Source organism: Anabas testudineus, chromosome 5 (assembly GCF_900324465.2).
Source record: "Anabas testudineus chromosome 5, fAnaTes1.2, whole genome shotgun sequence".
Classification (NCBI taxonomy): Eukaryota; Metazoa; Chordata; class Actinopteri; order Anabantiformes; family Anabantidae; genus Anabas; species Anabas testudineus.
In genome coordinates this window covers 15,051,866-15,071,149 of record NC_046614.1, presented here as the reverse complement: position 1 = coordinate 15,071,149, position 19,284 = coordinate 15,051,866, and the positions used below count along the sequence as shown (strand labels likewise).

At 39.4% G+C, this 19,284-nt stretch overlaps 2 protein-coding genes across 3 annotated transcripts; one reads left to right on the top strand and one right to left on the bottom strand.

Annotated features, from left to right (window-relative positions):
- Positions 1–140: 140 nt before the first annotated feature.
- On the bottom strand, positions 141–9,368 carry ddi2 (DNA-damage inducible protein 2). 2 transcript variants are annotated; one of them, XM_026348525.1, is made up of 11 exons: positions 9,238–9,368; positions 8,911–9,082; positions 8,077–8,206; positions 7,417–7,680; positions 7,201–7,327; positions 6,936–7,063; positions 5,421–5,549; positions 4,963–5,066; positions 4,650–4,842; positions 3,079–3,127; positions 2,671–2,751 (listed from the first exon to the last, which is right to left on the bottom strand). In XM_026348525.1, the coding sequence occupies exons 2-10, from the start codon at positions 9,046–9,048 to the stop codon at positions 3,117–3,119; spliced, it is 1,224 nt and encodes a 407-aa protein (XP_026204310.1). In that variant the 5' UTR covers positions 9,049–9,082; positions 9,238–9,368; the 3' UTR covers positions 2,671–2,751; positions 3,079–3,116. The 2 variants fall into 2 exon arrangements, with proteins under 2 accessions (XP_026204309.1, XP_026204310.1); XM_026348524.2 differs by lacking the exons at positions 5,421–5,549; positions 6,936–7,063; positions 7,201–7,327; ... (2 more) ...; positions 8,911–9,082; positions 9,238–9,368 and having other exon boundaries at positions 141–2,751.
- An 844-nt stretch (positions 9,369–10,212) lies between these two features.
- si:ch73-361p23.3 (tumor necrosis factor receptor superfamily member 4) lies at positions 10,213–18,647 on the top strand. Its single transcript, XM_026346806.1, has 9 exons — positions 10,213–10,307; positions 12,863–12,907; positions 13,711–13,884; positions 14,059–14,166; positions 14,361–14,495; positions 14,584–14,650; positions 14,834–15,072; positions 15,166–15,270; positions 16,329–18,647. Exons 1-9 carry the CDS (start codon positions 10,241–10,243, stop codon positions 16,409–16,411), a joined length of 1,023 nt encoding a protein of 340 aa, XP_026202591.1. The 5' UTR covers positions 10,213–10,240; the 3' UTR covers positions 16,412–18,647.
- The last annotated feature ends 637 nt before the right edge of the window (positions 18,648–19,284 follow it).

The window sequence follows — 19,284 nt, the reverse complement described above, 5'->3', positions numbered from 1 at the left end:
GACAAGTATTGCAACTAACAACCATCTTCATCTCTGATGTATGTGCAGTTCAAAAGTAAACTATTTGTTTTTCTTAAAGAACAGCAAGAGATGCGACTGAGAGCAAGAACCATCATATATGAAACACAAGTCACATGGTATACAAATACTAGTTCCATTTTATTTGCAATTTAAAATTTAATACAAGATAAAAGTAAATAATTAAATCTGCCTGAACATTGTTGGTATATGACTCAAAGTCATAAAATTCTTGATATATGATGTACTGGCAAAACATCTGACAGCCATAAATGGCCATATTCTAACATATTACAAAATGAAAATGGGTGTATTTAAGGTATGAACACACACGCAACACACACATACTATGATTTGACACAAAGGTTAGTTTCTGAACAGGAGCTACAAACAGTTTTGTAATCTACACATGGCAAAGCTTTCAAACTGTGGAGGATGATTCATACAGTACAAGATACCTTCTGTAATACGCATACTGAAAAATGCCATCTCCAATCATACTTCAACACACACACACACACACACACACACACACACACACACACACACACACACACACACACACACACTTGTGGGTCACTTCACTTTTAGTTTGATAATGGCTGTGAATTTAAGGGCTTCCACTTATCTGCAGTAATGATTGGTAAACGTGATGAAACATCATCAATTGTTCTGATCTGTAAACTGAAGGGGCTCCAAACGTAGAATCTCTATGCTCTAAATATCCATGAGTGTACTGGATGGTCTGACGCTCACCAAGCAGAGCTATTCTGACTTGGGGGGTGGGGGTGGGGCAATGATCTGCATTTTGCAATTATTTTATTGATGAAAAACTTAAACGCTTGCATAACAACTGTTGTATGATATCAAAAGGGAAATTATAACAATGTTTAGTGGTTCAAGAACAAATCATATTGGGCATTTAATCATGTCAATGTTGGATAACAAAACAAGAAGAAAATCAACCTAGCATACCAAATCTCTAAAAACGAATGAAATGATTGGGCACCAAAACATCTGCATGCAAACACACCTCACATATCGGTTATATCCAGAAAAGTATTCATGTTGTCATTGCTTGTTCTTGGATATTCTGTACGACAAACCATGAAACAGCATTTCCCTGTGTTTAAATGTGCTCCCTGTTAAAAAGGGATTGAGACATCTGGATCAGTAACAAGGTATAAATAAGACAGATGCTGAGTTGGGAGGCTTGGGACTCGCATGACTGGTTATGAGTCTAGGTGGGCACAGTGATACTGCGGGCTAGTAGTGCCAGCAGAGCTAGCTCCACAACCCCGTGAGCTTGTTCCAGAGCTTCTGCAGCCTCCCGAGCAGAAAAGCCTGCTGCCTGGATTCTCTGGATGTGCTCAGCTGGAAATTGTTCAATAAAGGGATGTGGAGAAGGGAGAAGAGGAGCTGGAGATGCAGGTTGAGGAGCCTGAGCAAGAGGAGGGACAGAGGAGGATGAGATGCAAGAGACTTCCTCGGGCGAGCCCACTGCCAGTGACAAAGGGCTGAGAAAAGTGTGCTCAGTCTGGAGAGTGTCTGGGGTGTTAGTGCCAGAGTCTCGCCCATCTGCAACCCCTCTCTCCTGCTGGCCCTCAGGAGGTTCCCTGAACTCAAGGTCCCCTGCAGGATCCGGAGGAATCTCTGGCTCTAGTTGAGGAGCGCTGATGTTACTGGCTTCATCTTGCCCACATCTATCTGCCCTCCACTCCCCGGAGACATCTGGATGCTGTGGTGGCCCTTGTGTCCCCACAGTCTCTGCTGTATCTCCACCCAGATGCTCATTGCAGCCAGAGGGGTCGGGCATAAGACACGTAGACGGTCCCTCATCAGACACAGCAGCAGCATCGTTGGCTTTGGCATCGCTTGGTTCTGCACCAGCTGTAATGGCAGAGGAGGGAGTAGACTGGGTGGTTATGGATGACGGGGTGCATGGCTCGGCCACTTCATCAGTGTCTTGTATAAACGGACATGAGGGGGAGCAGGAGGTGCTGCGGTTATGGGCCTGAGCCCGGTTGTTGGATACCAGTAGCTCATGAAGCTCCATCAGAGCGGCTGCCAGCGAAGGGATGTTGTCAGAGCTGAAGGAGCGCTCCCCTTCAGGCTGGTCCCTCTCAGAAGTCACCACACCATCGGAGGGTACTGGGCACTCCATGTCAACCGAGCCAGATTGGCTGCGAGGACTCAGACTGGCTTCTGTGATATCAGCTGTGACAGACTCTGCTGTCTCCTGGTCCATGGGTTGACTGGGAGGAAGTTCCTCTGCTTGGGTAAGCATTGAGCCGTTCAATACTTCAAATGATTCAGCATCACCTTCAGAGGTTCTAGACAATATGTCACCCTCTGGATACTGGGGCATGGTAGTCATGTTGGCAGAAGAGGTACACGTAGGGAGGACATCTGTTTCGGGACTGGGTAAAGGGGACATTTTGGAGCTGCTATGGACATGCAGGGGGTGCGGATGGACCTGATGGGCTGTAGAACCAGCGTCCTCTGCTTCGGGCAAATGCAGAGGGAGCTCCTGAATGCCAGGTTGGTTGTGGCACTGCTCTGGTGCTGAGGCCTGCTCCATGGCGGCCGGGGCAGACTGCGAGCGATCCAGGATCTGGGGCTGGCCAGAAGAAGGGCTATGGGAAGGGGATGTGGATGAGGACATTTGGTCTAAGGTTCTGGGTAATGTAAATGGTGGAGGCTGTGGTGAGGTAGTTTGTCCATCTGCAGTGTCTATTGTAAAAAAAAAATACATTTGGAATTATAAAGTTGCAATTTCAATACTAAGTTTGAATAATCTGCATTTTTACAATAGCTTGAGAAATAACCCAAAACACTAATTTCTTTACTGAAACTTTTACAGCGTATAGTTTTTTGACTGTTTTATTTTACTTCTTTAAAATGCAATACTTTCAGAATAAGAGAAGAATAAGATAAACACACAAATAAGTAAAATGAAACTACAACATCCATCAACTGATCAAGCAGCAAAGTAAGAGCAAATAAAAAAAAAGCCTGGATGGACATAGCACTGGCAATGGACTTGTGAATTTGCAGTACCTGGTTGGTAGGGCCCTCTCCAGCTGTCTCCAAATGCATCAGTGCTGTCCTGCTCAGGGGTTAAGGAGCACACCACACACATCATGCAAAGGGATGAAGAAAGTTAGCAGTCACACACAGGGCATGCACCAAACTATCAGCCTTTTCACACACACAGATGTGAAAAGTGTCATCCAAAAACAAGTTAGGCCTCGTCTTTGCAGATAGGCCATCACATAACTTGTCGCTAAACCTCACAATGCTCAAATGAGTACATGGCAGTAGGACATCTGATCAAAATCATGTCGAAATCATCAGATAATCAGAACTAAAACAGGTTTAACTGTGAGCTGACTGATGTCTAAAGATGTCTTCTTGTTAAAGTCTTTCCCCAATATGCAGCCAATACTCAGACCAGCTGAAACAGTAACAAAGACTAAATTTATCCCTGACATGTGAAAAAATGTAAAGTCAACCTTTAAAGGCATTAAAGGGAAACAAATATTTATGTTTTAATCATTCTGAACTCTGGTTACCATTTGACTGACGTGTTACTGACATTGTTTAATGATTATTTTTATGATTAGTATTATAACACTCATGCATTTGTGGTCATAGTTCAAGCACACACACAAAAAGCACACCATGTTTGGAACTAAACTTTGACACAAGCAGCATTTCTGCTACACATTACATTTACGATACATTTGAGATATTTTATTTCACAATTACATTTTAATCATAACCAAGATTGATATCTTACAAGTAAGTGATCATTTTGTCATTTGCTAAGAGGTGATTCCGATTTTGCATAAAACGCTGCTGTTGCTGTTGTGACTTACTGATCTTGTTTTATTGTCTATGTAATCTATTGGCTCATACAAATAACCACCTACGTTTGTTAGCACTAGATGTTCCTGTCTGTTTGCCTTTGTAGGTGGCTTCAAATGCTGTTCACACACTGCTTCAGAGATCAGTCTGCGCTGTTCTCCAACAATTACATTTAGCAGTCCACACGGATCTCATGAGAATTAGACAACCATGTTACCAATGCTAATCACTGATGTCTCCTTTAAGTCAAGTATTTTGTGAATCTGTATGGTTATAAACCAACATCACACCTGTCAGGAGCATTGCTTATATTCAAATTGTCCAGCAGTGATGATAAACGCTTTCAAACAGGGCTTCAATAACAGAGAATAGAAAAATGCCAGCTGCTTATGGAGGATGAGCCCAGTTGCTAATGAGTTGTTTCCTCAGTAACTTAAAAAATAGACATACAGTTTGAAATCATGAATGTTTCCCCTTAAGTCCAAAAACTTGATCTCAGCCATGGTCTTTCTTAAATATGCTTATATTTGCTTGACAGTTATCTTGATCTCACCTTATTCTTAAGCACATTACATTTGCTGAGGTGGTGACATGTGATGATCATGTGACTGAAAATTCAGATGACTGCATAAATGGGGTTGAGATTAAGAAGCTTTAAGTGGCACATGCAAATGTAGTTCTAACTGAGCTGAAAAACATAAATTAAAAAAAGCTCAATGAAAACACCAGCTAATGTGTAGAGATGAGAAGCAGTTTCTTACCGCTTTCCTGTATGGACCTCTGAAGCGCCTCTGCCAATTCTCTGTCAGCAATTTCTTCTGGGCGGGCATCTTCACGGCCTTCGGCTCCGTATGCCAGTCGGGCACATTCTGGCAACTCTGCCTCCGATAGGAAGCGAGTTTCGGTGCCTGTAGTGCCGATCAGAAGCACGCTCTTCTTCAGGTCAATTGAACACTACAAGAAAAACAAAAATAGTTAACATGGATTGTTTTTCTTCTCAGACCTGTCTGTATTATGTTGCTCATCCCAGTCCAACACTGTACTGCATAGTGCTCAGATAAAAGGGGCTCACACCTGGTGTCTCTTCAGCATGTCCAGGCCAAGCAGCATGTCCATTGGCTGATCCTCCAATATTGAGAACGAACAAGGAAGGAAGTCTCCCTCTATCTGGACCTGAGCTACAAGGATGTAATGCATCAGACTATCTTTAACAACATATTATATGTCAGAAGGAAGTTTTATGGATTTGCTGAATGGTAAGCTTAACCTTAATCGCCACTTTATCCGCAACAGGTTTATCATTTTACTAAAATAAGATTGATGGAACTTATTCATAAGTACATATTTTAACCCAAAACTATGGCTGGCGGGTGAACAGGAAGTGGACACCATTGACATTGTCACCATTCAGCAGATTTTCAATTAGCATGCACTATCATAAAAAAGCTAATCATATCTAACTGGTGTTTTCAGAAAGTGGACTGGATAAATACTTAAATGTACTGCTGATTAAAGAGAAACCTGGTACCAACCCAAATGAACTCTGCCAATGATCTTCTGGGTTCCCACTCCCTTAGCAATCCCAGCCCAGCGTCGGTCCACCAGTCGCATGATGTTACAGCGCTCAGCACATGCTTGACTCATAATGGTCATCTGAGCTCCTAACAATAAGGACGAGACCAGGCAGAAATGTTTAACCATCACCAAAAATCCCAAATGCAGCAGCTATATCATATTTCTGTGTTCAAGTATGAGGTTCATCTTTCAGATCTAGGTGATTCACACTGGTAAGATCACGAGAGGAATTAAATGACTAATGCAGTCGGGCACACTGTGGTTGAAACAGATTTCTGCGGTGGAACAGTTAGCATTTCCACTCCTCCTGTTCAGCCCCCCATGTTTGAGGCTCGTGGTATGAGTGGTCCTGGAGCGAAATTGGAGCAGGACATAGGTGATGTACTCTCTATCTGAGCAGCTCTCTCTAAACTACACCTGTATTGCGCACACAGTCAGTAACAGCACAGATACACACACGTTGTTGGCGAGGAATTTCTTACTGTGAGTGAACAACATACAAAGTTCTGATTTATGTAAAACCTATAAGGTCAAAATAGGCCATGGAGGAAGACCATGAAAACATTTACTTGTTACTTTTTTCTGTTTCTATTGCCTTTTGTACCCATTAACATCTGGAAAAGATAAAATACTGCACATCATTTTTACTTGGAGTTTTGTCCAGTAACCTGGTGGACTAAAAAAAAAAAAAAAAAAAAAAAAAAAAAAAAAAAAAAAAAAAAAAAAATATATATATATATATATATATATATATATATATAAATAATTTCTTTAATTGCAATTAAATTAATCATTAAAGAAAATTACAAAAATGTTTGCGTATGCAGTCAATGAGAGTTTCTAGCAAGATTGGAAATTGGTAGCGACCAAGAAAATTGCAACCAGTGCATCTCTACTGGAGACTTAGCCTGTGTGAACAGGTTAAGTCTCCAGTAAAGTAAACATCCTTTTTCGTGGCAGGAGTTTAGAGAAACCACTCCTGCTATGTCAACTTGACTGGCTTTAATCATTCAAATCCATGTGTGATGTGATCTGATGTGTTGCTGAAATACTGTAATGAAAAGGTGCAAAATTGTAATAATGAGATTAGTGATAATACAAGTGCAAGAAACAGTAATTATGTTTCGTAACCACACGGGAATTACTTATATCAACTGTGGACATGTTTGATCAGGAATTCCATTCTTGCCATAAAGTTGTAATGTGCCGCTGTTTGCAGTTGAACCAAATGAAGGTAATTTCCATTAAATGTTTCAGGGCTAGTGGGAAGGAAGAACTAGACCATATCATCTGATACTATGTGATACATGTTTAAAATAAGACAATTGTTCTAAAGTGCTAACTGTCACCGGATACAGGAGAGTGTTCCACGACTGGTTAAAAATTGGGAGCACACCAACATTTATACACCATTGACGTTCATGGCCCAAAAAACTATAGCGACAAATGAATCAGGACTTTATGTTTGTTACCTGAGTCAACAAAAGCTTTCACAGGGTGGCCATTGACTCTGCAGTTAATGTAGAGCATAACCACCTGTCCAAAGCTTTCAGGGGCCTCTTCCATAGCAATGGTCATGTTCTCTTCCACATTGTGCTGCCTGGAATACACACAAATCCAGTGGTAAGAGACAAGTATTCTGTACATGAGATACAAACTGGTTTTCCTTCATATATGCAATGAAATTTCTGAAAATCACAAATACTACCACACTGCACAACACACTCTACGCCATACCTGATGTCCTCCTCAATCTTTGCTTGGGCTTCTAAATCAAAAGGATCTGCAGTCAGAAGTCTGATCCTCTCTTGCTCTCTCTTGGCTCGATCCTGCTGTTGCTCTAGCAGCACTTTGGTGAAACGCTCTGAGAAGACAAACAGTTTCAATTCTTGTTAAAAGTAAAAGATTATAAACAAGTCATGGCATGTGACAGATATTTTTTTTTCTGTTTACCCAAGTCTCCGCTCAGCAGGGCTTCAGCAAGTGGTGGGTTTCTCTCCTTCAGGAGTGAAAGCTCATGGGGATTGGATAATAGCATCTGCTGGAGTAAGGCAGGGTCGTCCAGCCCCTGAGGAGAGGAGCCTTGAAAGGTCACTGGTGTGGAAGGTTGTGGGGCACGCTGTGCAGCAGGTTGCTGTGGCCTCACAGCAGCATGTTGACTTGTTGAAGAAGAGGTGCCCGGAACTGTGATGGAACGAAAGTCGATATGAGGCAGACCTAGAGGAGACAGGATACAGGGTGGGAGTTGGCACATAAATGGGAACATAAATTTCTACTTATACAATACAATAGACAATATACATTACATTACAGTCATTTAGCAGACTATATATCCACTATTTGTCTTTTCAGTATTATTACTTTCTGTACTTGGATGAATAACATTGATTTTTACAGTCAACACTGCATAATGTTCTCTTCCTGCATTCTGCATTTATTTCCTCATACTTTGAACTGAACGTCAATATTGTTTGAATGGTAAAAAAAACCTGTAGGTCTGCCTCTCTAACTAGAACTAGTAGCAGTAATACACATTAGGTGTGAAACAACCTAAATCCACATTATACCTGAAAACCAGAAACAGCCCTTTCTAATGTTCTATTTCTGCATTACCTGGGAAGGCTGGCTGAGTTGGTGGCGGTCTTCTGTCAGTCTGCCTGAGAACCACCACATCTCCATCCTTAACACCATAGGTCCCCAAGGCACGAGTGGGGTCTTTTAGGGGCTGTTCTACATATGTGATCTGGATACACAAAAACACAGAATGATATACAGCACTCCTTACAGAAATGAAGACAACACTGAAATCACACACTGGATCTTAATGAGAATGACTTAGCGTTGGGTGCACTGATACATAATGTTCCTAAGGTGCTCAATTTAGATTTGATTTAGATCTGGGGAACATGAGAGCTAATCAATAGTATCAAAAGTGCCTACAAACTGTGCCTCTAATCTTTACACTATAGCTTATTTCACCACATACCACAGAAACAAGGAAAATGTGATATGAAATCTCCCTCTCAGGGGTGGAGTAAGATGCTTTTTAAAAATCATTTCTCATAATAGCGTCTCCTAACTGGAGCTAATGTTATAAACATTACATTATCGTGAACGGTCCCTTCTCTAAAACTGCCACTAAACATTTAGTTCAACAAAGCCGCGGCTAACTTTGTCAAATTAGTTAGCTTAAACAGACAACAATTAGCTAGCGTCATTAGCTTGTCGTTAGGTAGACTTTCTCTTAGGGGTCAGGGCTAATCTGGCACTTTGTAATGGTTTGCAACCTTTGGAGACACGACTCGGTAAATGTCTCTGTTGTTGATAAAACAGGTTTCGCAATACCCCCCTCCATAAAACCAGCAACAGTCCGATTCATGCTAGCAAGTCAGCTACCTAGCTGTTAGCTGCGTTAGCTGTGCGGCTACAGCTAGCTCGGGTCTTCACCTGAATTTCTCCAGCTGGGATTCCCGACTCCAATTCACAGAGTGCTACGAAGTCTCTCAGCTCCAGGTCTGGGGACACATCGAGGGCAAAAGTGGTTTCTGGACGATCCCTCGGTGCGCAGAAAACGGTGACCAGCATCGCTTTTTTGAGACAGGATCACTGGACAAACCCGCTGTAACAGAGTGCGGTTAGTGTAGTTGTTTGTTTCACAGATGAAACGCTATGATTGTCAGAAATGTCCCCAAAGTTAAGACGTATTTTAGTAGAAAACAGCGTCGAAGGAGGACCTAACAGTAAAGCGAAAGACAGTGACTGCTTTGCACTTACTGGTCAAAAGCCTGATCTGTCAGTTTCTCTTTTAACAACTACAACAACATCAAGTATCGCTCGGTCGTACCGCATTTCATCCAGCGTGTTTCCGACATGTCGCACTACACGATTCAGTGTCGTGATAAGTTTCTTCCTCTACCTTTATAAACATCTTGTCCCATTACCGCCATCTACCGGACCCACTGGACATTACACACAGTCAATACCACACATATTGAAACTTATGGAAGCCAAATTCTTCTTGAGTATTTAAGCTGCATATTGTAAATGAAAATATTAATAGTTACATGTTGAGTAATGTTATTACTGCTCAGTAATCGTGTGCTGTACTTCAAACAACATGGGCATAGCTGAAGCTGTACCATTTGCCTTGGAGGCACAGAATACTTTTCTAGTAGCATTGAAAATGGAATAAATAAATAAATACTAATTCAAAAGCAACTCAAAGTGCTCAACCAAAAAAACAGGAACTAGGCTACAGCATAAAACAGTAATATACAAGAAAAGGACAGCAACAATTTAAAAATGAGTAAACCAAGACGTAAACTGTGTGTCTGACACTGTGGTCTGTAGCACAGGCGCTCCACAGGGGACAGTGCAGTCCCCTCTTCACCCCGTACACATAAGACAACTCAGAGTCCTGCTATCTCACACGTTCTCTGATGACTCTGCAGTTGTAGGACGTATTCAGGGTGGAGACGTCACAGTATCAAGCGGTGGTGGACAGTTTTGTGGACTGCTGTGGATTGAACCATGTTCAGTTCAACATCAGTAAAACAAAGGACTTCAGGAAATCTTGGAGTCATCCCTCACTCTATACAGTGGGAGGCGGTGTAAAAAGGCTCAGAGCCAGTTGTACTTTCTGAGGAGGCTCAGGTCCTTCAACCGCATGATGCTGCAGACGTTCAGCCAGAGACTGATCAACATTAAGTGCTCCACAGAGCGCCACCTGAGATCCTTTCTACCTGTGGCCATCAAACGGTACAACTCCTCAATAGTCATGAAGAGTGGTCACATCCCTACTGCTTTTTGTCCAAGGACAGAGGAAGGCTTGATGGGAAAACCAGGTAATGTAGATTATTCTTTTGTGATAAAAGTGTACTGTGATTAGTTACACATTGTGCATGTTTATTAAGCTGAGACAAACATATAAAGGGGTTTACCCTAATATGATTATTATTTTTCTTCAGACCACATGTTAGTTGCGTAATATCTCAGTTGAGTTTATGTCAGTTGTGAGTTTTACCTCTTTCCCCCTCCACAGCAACTACAAAGCATTAACAATACACCTTATCTCTTTATTCCAAGAAAAGCTGCATCTGAAAAAAATCATAAATCAGAGCATATCCTGTGGATAAAAAAATTAAAAATGAGTTGGTGTTGCAACAACCATACTTTGTCTGGTAAAGTTGCTATATATGCAATGTAGTGTTAGCTGGTAATTGTCAGATTGTGTACAGGTCAAGTTCCACTAAAAATCCCACAGCTACTTTCCTCTTAGCGAGCATGAAACCTCCGTTCTAGAGACACAACTTGTCAAAAAGTCAATCAAAAAATCAGTGTCTTCTAAATTATTTATAAGTGACATGAAGCTCACACAAGTGTTTCAGCTTTCATGTCTTTATTGAGAACAACCATAAAAACCTCATAGTGATAGTGGAAAAAGTAAATAAAATAACCTCAACCAACCAACCCAACCTCACGTTTTATATACTGTAGACTCACGAACAAAGATGTTAGCCAGTTCCAATGATGCCTTCAAATCTTTGGCTGCCACTCTGGGTTGTTTCTTCACCTCATTAATAAGTGTTTGTTGTGCTCTTGGGGTAATTTTGATGTGTCTTCATTTGTGGATTGTTTGTCCGACTGTAGACTGGTGACTTTCTAAAGTCTTTATGATCCCTTTGTAACCCTTCCTAACTTTATGGAAATCAACAATTCTTGATCATGGTGAGGCATGGCTCACGTAAGGGGTTTCTTCTTGTACAGAGCAAACTCAAAGAGTTTTCTTAGTCAGTCAAAGTAGCTCTAGTCCAAACCTCCAAACTAATATTTCTTATGCTAACACCTGAGTATGATTATCTTTTTTTCAGGTCATTATTCTAAGAGTTCACATACTTTTTTCATTAGCACTTTGAGGTTTTTATAGTTGTTCTCAATAAGGACAGAAATTCTTACAGGTCTCTGAAAGAGAACTCTGTATAAATTTAACTTTGCTTTTCACAGGTGCTTTTCTGCAGGTTAATCTGTACAGTCACAGACACAATCATCATGACACATCATTGCTTAAGTACTTTTGGATGTTTTGCCCAAGATCACAGGAATGCCACTTGTCAGTTTTTTCTTACATGAACTTCTTCCATTAAAAAGTTCACCAAAATGTTTTATGTGGAACAAAAAAGGAGATGTGTTAAACATGACACCACAGTTCCACTTTTCTATCAAGCTAGGAAACATGTTTAGGTGTTTGTTTGTTTGCTTTACTGGACTTGGCCTTGTCTGTTCAGAGTTAAGGACTGGTCTCCATTGTTTGTACTGATACTTTATATATGGGAAAACATCATCTCACATATACTGTTTACACTCCCTGGCAGACAAAAACAACTCAAAATGACCTTCTGTGACATCAGATCGAAACAAACAACAGGCTTTTACTGATCAACATCTTGGCACATGCAAAAAACAGCCCAAGGCTGTTCTTAGTTTTTATTCTGTGTATTTATCATTGTCTATATTGTTGACTGAAAAATTACTTCATCACTCTCCTTTGTGGTCAAATAGTCGTTACAAAGCCAGGAGGTGTTTTGAGTCATTGTCCTGTTTAAAAACAGGTGATGAGCTGGCTCATCCAAAACCAGATTGGATGCTGTGTCACTGACGAAAGTTGCAGTATCAAATTCTGGTTAGGTTTGCTGCTGAATACTGAATAGATTACCGCCATTGCCATCATATAGCACCTGCACAACATTCACACCTCCTCGTTCGTGCTTCACAGCAGCAACCACACATGCAGATGCCGTCAGTTGAACTTGAGACTGGATGATTTTGTGTCTGTGTGAAGGGGTAGTCTGGGCTCTGACAGGATTTTTAAAGCTTACTTGTAGAACACAACCTTTGCAGTATTAGTTTTCCTCTGTTGTGGCCCGTACTCATAAGCAGTCTTTCCCACCAAACTCAAGGATGGTTACAAACTGCTGCTTCTCTTAGCTCAGAGGTCTTTGCCCTAATATGGATGACAGCAGCTAAATGTTACTATTTTTTAATCCAAAGTTGCTCAGGGACACTTTTCTTTCAGTTCAAAAAATGTATTCAGTTCTGAAATTCGTACTACTGATCATTTAACAACTGATGCTACAGTACGGTGATGACATCTCAGTGTGCTTCACTTCACTGCAAATATTAATTAATTAACTAGATTCGTTTTCCTTTCTCCACTTTCTAAATTGACTAGTGATCATGTTACATCAACATTACTACAAGTCATTTAAGGGGTTTTGTGATCCTCTAATTAAAATGTTTTTCATAATTTTATTTAATGGCAAAAGTCAAAACTTGAGCGGAGGTGTGTTAACATCCGCTTCAAGAAGCGAGCTTTTAGCATTTGTGTGGTTGTATCTTGCAGATAAAGAATGGTGGTTCCGTCTGCACTTTGAACCCATGCACAAAGGTATTGTATCATGCTCTTACTGGCATAATAAGACTGCATAGTTTCCGATAGTTAACCACAGATTTCTTACTTATTTCCCTATCAGTCCCGAAAGAATAAAAAACAGCCCTGACAAAGGTTAATAAACAGAAAAGCTCTAAAGCTACATATCATGATAGGTGATAATATTCTGTTTTCTGAAAAACTTTTGTAATGGAATAAGCAACAGTACAGATGGAACATGATAGTCACTTTTGATGTCATGTATAAAAATAGAGAGGTCATGATACAAAAATCTAAGACATTTATTTACTAGTTTATTAATTAGTACTATGGTCAAAATACATATATTCTAATTAAATGTTTAATGATACATTTAAGGGCTGTTTGTACAATTTAATTACTGACCAACTGTTTTACCACAAATTTAAACAAAAACAAGAAGGGAAATAAGGACAACAAACATGTTGATGGTAAATATGGACTGTAGAAATAGTGTTAAAACTAATGAAAAAAATTATAAAAACTTAAGTCTAGTTGGTAGCTTTTTCCAGCACTTTCAACTATATTTCCATCTTTACTTTTATCTGTCACCTTTATGATAACTGAACAAAAAAAACACACATTAGATGGCTTCAAAGTCAGCTTTTTGTTAAAAATAAAAAATTTTCTCAGTAACCTTAATTAAATAAATATGCTTTGGACTTATATAGATTTGCACTGACAGAATACGTTAACAGAATATTATTGTCCTTAAGTGTTATCTTAAGTGTTAGTCAGATAAGACACGTGCTTCTGCTTCCTTTATACTCTTCCTTTATAAGGTTGTGGTGATTCCAGTGTGGGGCGTTCTGAGTCTGCCACTGTTGGCTCGTCTCTCACAGGAAACGCTCAGTGGTACTTGTCAATGATGAATATGCATCTGTCCAAAGTGCTCCTATTCACACTGACTTTTTGCAAACTTGCCATTCATTCAGACGCCACACGATGCCTAAAAGGTAAAGTAAGACTTTTATATATGTATGTATCTGTATCATTTCTTCCTCATTCATTCATGTCATTGAACATACAGTAGATGTTGGATTTACAACTTCCTCTGTTACGCCACGTGCTTAAATTTGGTATTATGATTAATGTACATGGTTTCTTTTGATACTGTTAATTAAATCAAGGTCAAAGAGTAACACGTCAAGGCGGTTGTACTGCCTGTTCCAATGGATATTACCAGCCTGAGGAAAATGATTCCCAAGAATGCAGACCATGTACAAATTGTAATAAAAGTGAGTGTTAAAGTAATCTATTTTACCATAAACAAGTTTGATAAACCTACCATAATGTTATTTTTCCCACTTGGCTACGGAATGATTAATGCAACTGCTCATGAAGCTGAAACATTGTGCGACAAAAGAAAGGGCAAAACTTCCTTCTTCAGTCTCAGCCTGCTTTTAATGGGTATGGGATTTTGTTGTTGTAGATTGGGGAAGTTCTGTTAAACAGGAATGCACACGAGAGACCGATAGGAAATGTCAGTGCCGTGCGGGATTTACTCCCTGGGAGGATGATGCTTCCTCATGCAAATGTGACATTGGATTTGGACTGAAAAATAACGGTACACAGGAAACATCAAGCAACATCATACGTCATGCAGTATGCAATGAAATCTTCTTTTTTATTAATTCATTATTCTCCTTTTCCAGAATGTTTAGAGTGTGAATATGGATATTTCACCAGCGAAATCAACTCGGTCTGTCAAAAATGGAAGGAGTAAGTGTACTGGTTTCTTTTTAAAACTGTGCCATGCTTTATGTGTGTGCTGTTCAGTAGCAGCTGGACACAATCTGGATGACTGAGAATTGCTGCAGACATTTAATACACGTAATCTTAAATATGTCTAAAGCAGTTACGTGTTGTTTTCAGCTCAGCTTCATCTTGACTTATTCATTGTAGATGCAAATCAGGAGTGAAAGTGAATGGAAAAAGAACCTCAGATGCCATCTGTAATGATCCGGAGAGTGACTCTGCTATCACTAAAACAATCATACAATCAACATCCCTCCGTCCACGTGAGGAGCCTCAAACTCAGGCTACACGTACTATGACCTTCAGCACAGCTCCTCCACAACACAAAGGCACCCCAAAGAAAGAAGAGGCGCAAAATCCCCATTCAAATGCCGGCCACTACACGGGTAAAACATTTGCTGATATTTTTTATGACAGAACTTTGCATTAAAAAAACAAACAAACTATAAAGTAACTTATTAGTTGCTTGTTTTGTTTAGGCATGGTTCTCCTCATATTTGGGATTATTGGACTGCTGATACTGACCGCGGTGACCTGCAAGCTTCACATCACTCCTTGCATGCAGAAAAAAACTGCAGTACAAAGTATGTTGAAAGATAAAAAATGAACTTCTTTTTTAGTAAAAGGGAATAGTATGGTAATACAACCAGGCTCAGGTATTTCCTGGTGTCTTGTGACACAACAGACAAACACAAGAAGTTGATGCTCATGACACACAACTGCACATCCCAACACTTCAGGGAAGAAATAGTAGTTTTATGTTAGAGAGCTTTCGAGTTTCAGAGAAGCACATTGTGTTACACTACGACAGAGTCAGACAAGGTGTTTCACCTAGTTTCCAGTCTGTAAATGAAACTGATTTCAGCTTCAAGTCTTGCAGTCTGCACAGCATTATCTCATCCAATTCTTGGCAAGAAAGTGTAGAGGTGCATCAGCAGTTTCAAATGAGATGCATTATTCTTTAGGTAACACCCCTTGCTACTATGTTTTATTTTATTCTGCTGTGGTAGGAAGTGGGCAAAACACCTAGACTGCTACTGTAGCAAGAACTCACTGACAGTAAATAATACTGTATAATACTGCAGTGTATGATGCTCAGTGGACCACAATGCATGACGTGTCCCACTGTCCCACATGCGTTCTGCCTTCTTAATATATAATATGAAAACATGAATTTATATGGTGACAAAGTCATGTTGCCATGTCCTGAAATGATGACATATTATTTTGTTGGATCCACCCTGATTTACCATTTGCAGATCAATTTCAGAGATACACTGTGTCACATTTACCTTTAGTTATTTGGTAAAGTAAAGCTTTTAATAAAGCTTTTGAGTGCAGAGAAATGTTTAGAGGAGTTCAGTTTTCAGCAAATTTTGTGAGCTTAGGTGACAAGAAGACGTTGTTCGCTGGCAGAGTGCAGCGGGCAGGAGGGATTGTAGACCTGGATGAGGGAGTTCAGGTTGAGTTGACCACTTTTGTAGGCAAGGCTCACTATTTTGAACCTGATGTAAACAGCTACAGGAAGCTTCAGAGATCTGAAAAGGGAAGCTGCATTGGGTTCATTTGGAGGAGTTTGATGGTGCATGTTTTTCATAAATACAAACCTAACAAAGCAATACGTGTTAATGTTCCTTTTCAGCAAAGGACTCATGTCGGCGGCCAGTTGAGGAGAGTGGTGATGGTAGCCTCTCCTCTTTTAAGCTGAATCCTGAAGAGCCCTGAGGTGAAACTTTCTTTGACATCAAACTAATGTCAATTAATACTGTGAATATTTAGGTCAGGTAATCATCAGCTGAATCCTTTCATGGCTGGTCATTTAACAATTACTTATATTGTTGGTTTTACATTAGAAATACAAGACATCAGAAAAACTATTTAGTGTATCTGTATTGTAGCAGGTGTATTCACAATCTGCAGTGTGGTCAATATTTGACTTTCGTTCGTTCTGCTGTAATAGAATATTGGGTGAATTTTTTGAAAGTTATGTATCATACCTCACTTTTTGTTGTTCAACTGTACAACAATTTAAAGTCAAGCAGCTTTTGCTACTTGAGTTGTACTTATGCCTTCTTTAGTAAGACAACTGCACTCAAAAAATTCACTTTCTGTGTAACCTTAATATTTATTACAAATTTGGATATGAATATTTTTATATAACAGTCTTGGAGATTGTATCACTAAATGTGTAATTCTGTTTTTAAAAAATAGTTTTTACTCTTGCTAACATGCACATACATACAGTACACAGCATTTTGTGCTGCTTTAATCCCTGTAATGTTATATAATGTGACAATTATTGGGGCAAGTGACAAGCTTCTGAGAATTACAAGCTATAGTATGAATATTAAATATAGTAAGGATGGTAACTATCCTAATTAGTAATACTGTGGAATGAATTCCTTAAGTGTCTCAGAAAACTGTTTTGCTTTCTTCTTACAGTGAACCTGTCTCTATTTCTGTCATGTTTTTATCATACTTTGTTTTTTTTAGCTCTGTTCCACTGAGAACAGTAAATGTAAAAGACAAAAAAACAAACTAACATGCTGTTAGTGGTAAAGTGTGTGGGGTTGGGGGAGTTCCCCTTGTGGAGCTAAATGTGTTTCTTTTTCCCACTGAGAGATACTTCCTCTCATGTTTTCATTTCAGCCATTGGAAAGATTGATGTTGTAAATGTGAGGACTTTCAAGTTGTTTATAGCCCTGTGGAGACTTTCCCCAGATTAGTAGAGTCAGAGGAGTTATGAAACAGCATTTTCATTCACTTGTTTTGCTAAGAAATCAGATATGCAAGCCACAGGTGGTTCGGCATGTACCTGTCTGACTAGCAGGATCTATACTCGGAAAAACTGCAGTTCGGTTCCATCTCATTTATTGTGCCAACACAGCACCCTGGGTTGGAAGCCGTGTGACCTTTTCTTTAAACTATAAAGTAAAGGAAATATCAATATAATGTTTGGAATTTGTAATAACGGCATTTCAAATCCTTCTCAAGCAAAACGTAAAGTATAAAACTATTAATAACTTTAACTATTGTGGTTGGATGAGGTGCAGCAGGTTTGAGATCTTTATATCCAGCCAACTAGATCAATGTGAGGGTTTGTAAGATGATTATAAGGTAAGAAATAAGAAAACAAAAACCCTCTGATACACAAATGTGTCTGTTTTAGTCTAATTTGTTATAATTAGAGCAGTTATTTAAGAAACGTAGAAACAGCTTTATGTTAAAACTGCTATAGCAACTTATACACTTATACTGACATATGAAAAAGGGACACAACTAGACCCTCAAATCACAAAACTATTAACCTCCAGGTGTTTAGTTGTATTTTTTTTCTTTCTTTTCATCTCTGTTTATCCAGAATCTTAATCTGTAGTTGAAAAAGCTGCTGAATAAGTGCAGTATAGTAAAAAGTAATAAATACATGTTATTAATGTAATAAAATGTAAAAGTATCTCTGGATTGTAAATGGCAAAGACAAAGTAACTGCTATCTGAATTCTGTTGTGCAGCACCTACGGTGTTTTTGTTCACCGATAATTGTTCTCTGTTTTCAAAGGGCACAATGATCCCCTGAGAGTGTCTGAATAAACATTTTTAAATAAACTTGGCTTTTTGTACTAACTAAATTAAGGATCCGCATATGAGCAAAGAGTACGCATATTCAGTGGAAACAGTCCCTGCAAATGCTTTCAGTAAATGTCAGTGATCCAGGAAGTAGGTGTGTGGTTTCGAAGGCATATATAGCGCGTGAACCAAACTCTTTCTACGTAGGGTTTTATAGAAAGAGCAGCCATCTGAAGTGAAGCAACTGTACTCACGAACAACGAATATATGTCGCCAGCTGACAACAAATACATTGTTTGCATTATCTTCCTTGTACACATATGTTTACAATTTTAATCTTTTTTTATATTTTGTATGTAAACTTTAACTCTGTAAATTTGATGTGAAATGTTTTTTTATTTTTAAAGTCAGTTTATATTTAGGATTTACATTTGTATGTAATTTGATTACTTTGCAGACCTCCGTCTCTACTTTGACATTAAAGGGTCTCCTTAAAGGCAAAATTACATTCACTTTTCTTAGACTCTGTGTTTAATTCAGTACTGCACTGATTTAGTGCTGCACTCATGTGACTTTACCAACAGTACATCTTGACCAGCAACAGTTCAAGTTTGGATGTGTTATGTTAATAGACACAACTGCACAGCTGCCTGTAGAGCCATAGTGCTAAACAGCTAAACAACACACTGATCAGTGGAATTGCCCTTTAAAGTCCTAAAGAATGAACATTTTGATAGGGCTTGAACACGGGTGCTGTAATTTCCATCTTGTTTCTTTAATAGTCAGATTTCAAAGTAGAGAAAGGTCTTCAGAGTTTAGGTAATGTCACTGTATTCACTGGGAGCAAATGTCATAACCTTCAGTAAACCTCTTACATTACCATGCTTAAGTCTTCAACATTTGCATCTTCTTCCCACCCTTACCACATAGTCACATCGACAGTGTGCACTGTGGTAATGTGCAGTGCAGTTTAAGGGAACTCCAACTTTCTACAGTACCTTTATTACTCTTTGTGGCTATCCAATGACGATA